The following is a 1,955-nucleotide window of genomic DNA, read 5'->3' as shown; positions in this document are numbered from 1 at the left end:
CGTATGATCATGCACGGCTTAGTGGACTCGCAGACCTCATCAGCACTACATGGGAGTACACTCCCCAGACGCATGCCAGATGACAAAACCCGCTCAGATGCAATCACACATCGTTTTATGGTATCACGAGCTCGACAGGGGGATCAGCTCAAGCGGTGGGTTGCTCATCATTCATTTATCTACTATCAACTTGACTACAGGACCTCGCAACTCCACCGACAGCCCTCGCTGTCACATCGCCCGTGGCAGGCAGACCGCTGCCACCACTCAAGGCTTTATCAGAGCCTCCTAAGCATGTTCATCAAAGACTGTATCCTGAGGAAAGTGTCGCTAGCTTGATGAGCCGAGGGCTCGGAAGTCCGCTGATGAAAACGGATCTGGTTGGTACCTTCTGCTCGATTCACCAGCCGAAGTGGCTGCGCTTAGCGATTACTTCACAGCTTTTCGTATCATTAGTATTTCGAAAATAGGTTAATAACAACAACCTTCAATACTACGGAGAGGTTCACATCGGAGATCCACCACAGAGGTTCCTAGCGATATACGATACTGGATCAGAGAAGCTCTGGGTACCCGGCGAACGGTGTCACGGCGAGGCTTGCATTCATCATCATAAGTAGGTTACCAACACTACTCGTGTATCGAGTAGCATCTAACAACATCATCGATCTTCTGAAACATAAATAGCAGTGGAATAGTACAGCGAAAGTTTCGCTGCAAAATCTTATCCATTTATCGCCATTTCCACTGCTTCCTGCAGATTTCATCCAGTCAAAAGCCAGACTTTCAAGCAAAGCATTGGCGGCGAGCGCCGCATGACTTATGGCACTGGGGAGGTATGCCGGTTGCCAATGCATAACGTCAGGCTACCGCCAGGTTCGCTTCAGAGAAGGCAAAGACACAATTCGGCTGCAATAATGCAGCCAATGCAGTGACGATGAAGATACTGGGAGTAATTGAATACAGATCGCGGCCACTAGCTTGACGCTAGAGGATCTGAGAACACAGTTAGGGGCACTAGAAAACACACAACACAAGTTTGTGTCAATTATCTCCTCGTATATGAGCTGGCTGGTGTTGGCAGCCGCTATAGTGTATTTGCTCATCACACAAACAATGGTTATGAGGGAGTACACTTTGGTATCGTATGTTATAGACCATCGCACTGTCATTGTTCAGTTGAACGAGTCCTTGGCCGCAGCCAATCGTGAGCTGTCTGCATTTCTGGCTGGTAGGGGGTTCCAAAGTGACGGAGAGGATCTGCAAGCATTGCGGTGAGCCGCCAGGACAGTGTTGGGCCTGATTGTACTGGTGTAATTTCGCAATACACAGTCATCAGTAATAGCTACATAACTGTCTCATAGCTGACGTATTGCTATCCACCCATATGTATATAGCAACACTTTTCTATCTATCCCATCCTATCCTAATCGTTGAGTAGAGTAGGGTGGTGGTCTCTTCAGGGGAGCCGTTGAGGATCAGTACAATACCAACGCTCAGCTTGAGAGGGAGTTAGAGCAGGTTAGAGGAATGCTTGAGGACGAAACTGAGGTGAGCTGAGCTCAATGTGGGAAAATAAGTATATGATGGGTTATCAGCTTATCTATACCCTATCAACGTTTCAGCTCAATAACCCGAAAACTTGACGGGATATATGAATTTCTCGAAATCATATATAGATTTGTACCAGTATTAATAAAAATATTATACGATGTGATGCCAAGGTAAGAATTGGCTTGTTATGCACGTGTTATTGACGATGAGGAAATTCTACCCCAAGTCGTGCCTGAATGATCGCAATGCAGTGGGGAAACTCCCGAACTCATCTGAGGGAACTAAACGTATAGTCCAGTCTGGTAGTCGTTCAGCGTGCGGAGTCAATCGAGATTGAGCTGCAGACGGGGCAGGAAGAGTGCACGGTCATGCATGCGGAGGTGACGGCGAAGACGGCTACC

At 47.6% G+C, this 1,955-nt stretch overlaps 1 protein-coding gene across 1 annotated transcript; it reads left to right on the top strand.

Moving 5' to 3' along the window:
• Window positions 1-470: 470 nt before the first annotated feature.
• Window positions 471-1,551, top strand: Pmar_PMAR025266 (cathepsin e, putative; the record flags this gene model as incomplete). The annotated part of the gene is made up of 5 exons (XM_002772147.1): window positions 471-616; window positions 761-836; window positions 866-931; window positions 1,180-1,274; window positions 1,464-1,551. Coding segments are annotated over 5 exons (471 nt in total), but the record flags the coding sequence as incomplete, so codon positions are not given.
• Window positions 1,552-1,955: the final 404 nt, after the last annotated feature.

This window comes from Perkinsus marinus, assembly GCF_000006405.1.
Source record: "Perkinsus marinus ATCC 50983 genomic scaffold scf_1104296962032, whole genome shotgun sequence".
NCBI lineage: Eukaryota > Perkinsozoa > Perkinsida > Perkinsidae > Perkinsus > Perkinsus marinus.
This window is presented reverse-complemented; position numbering and strand designations above follow the sequence as displayed.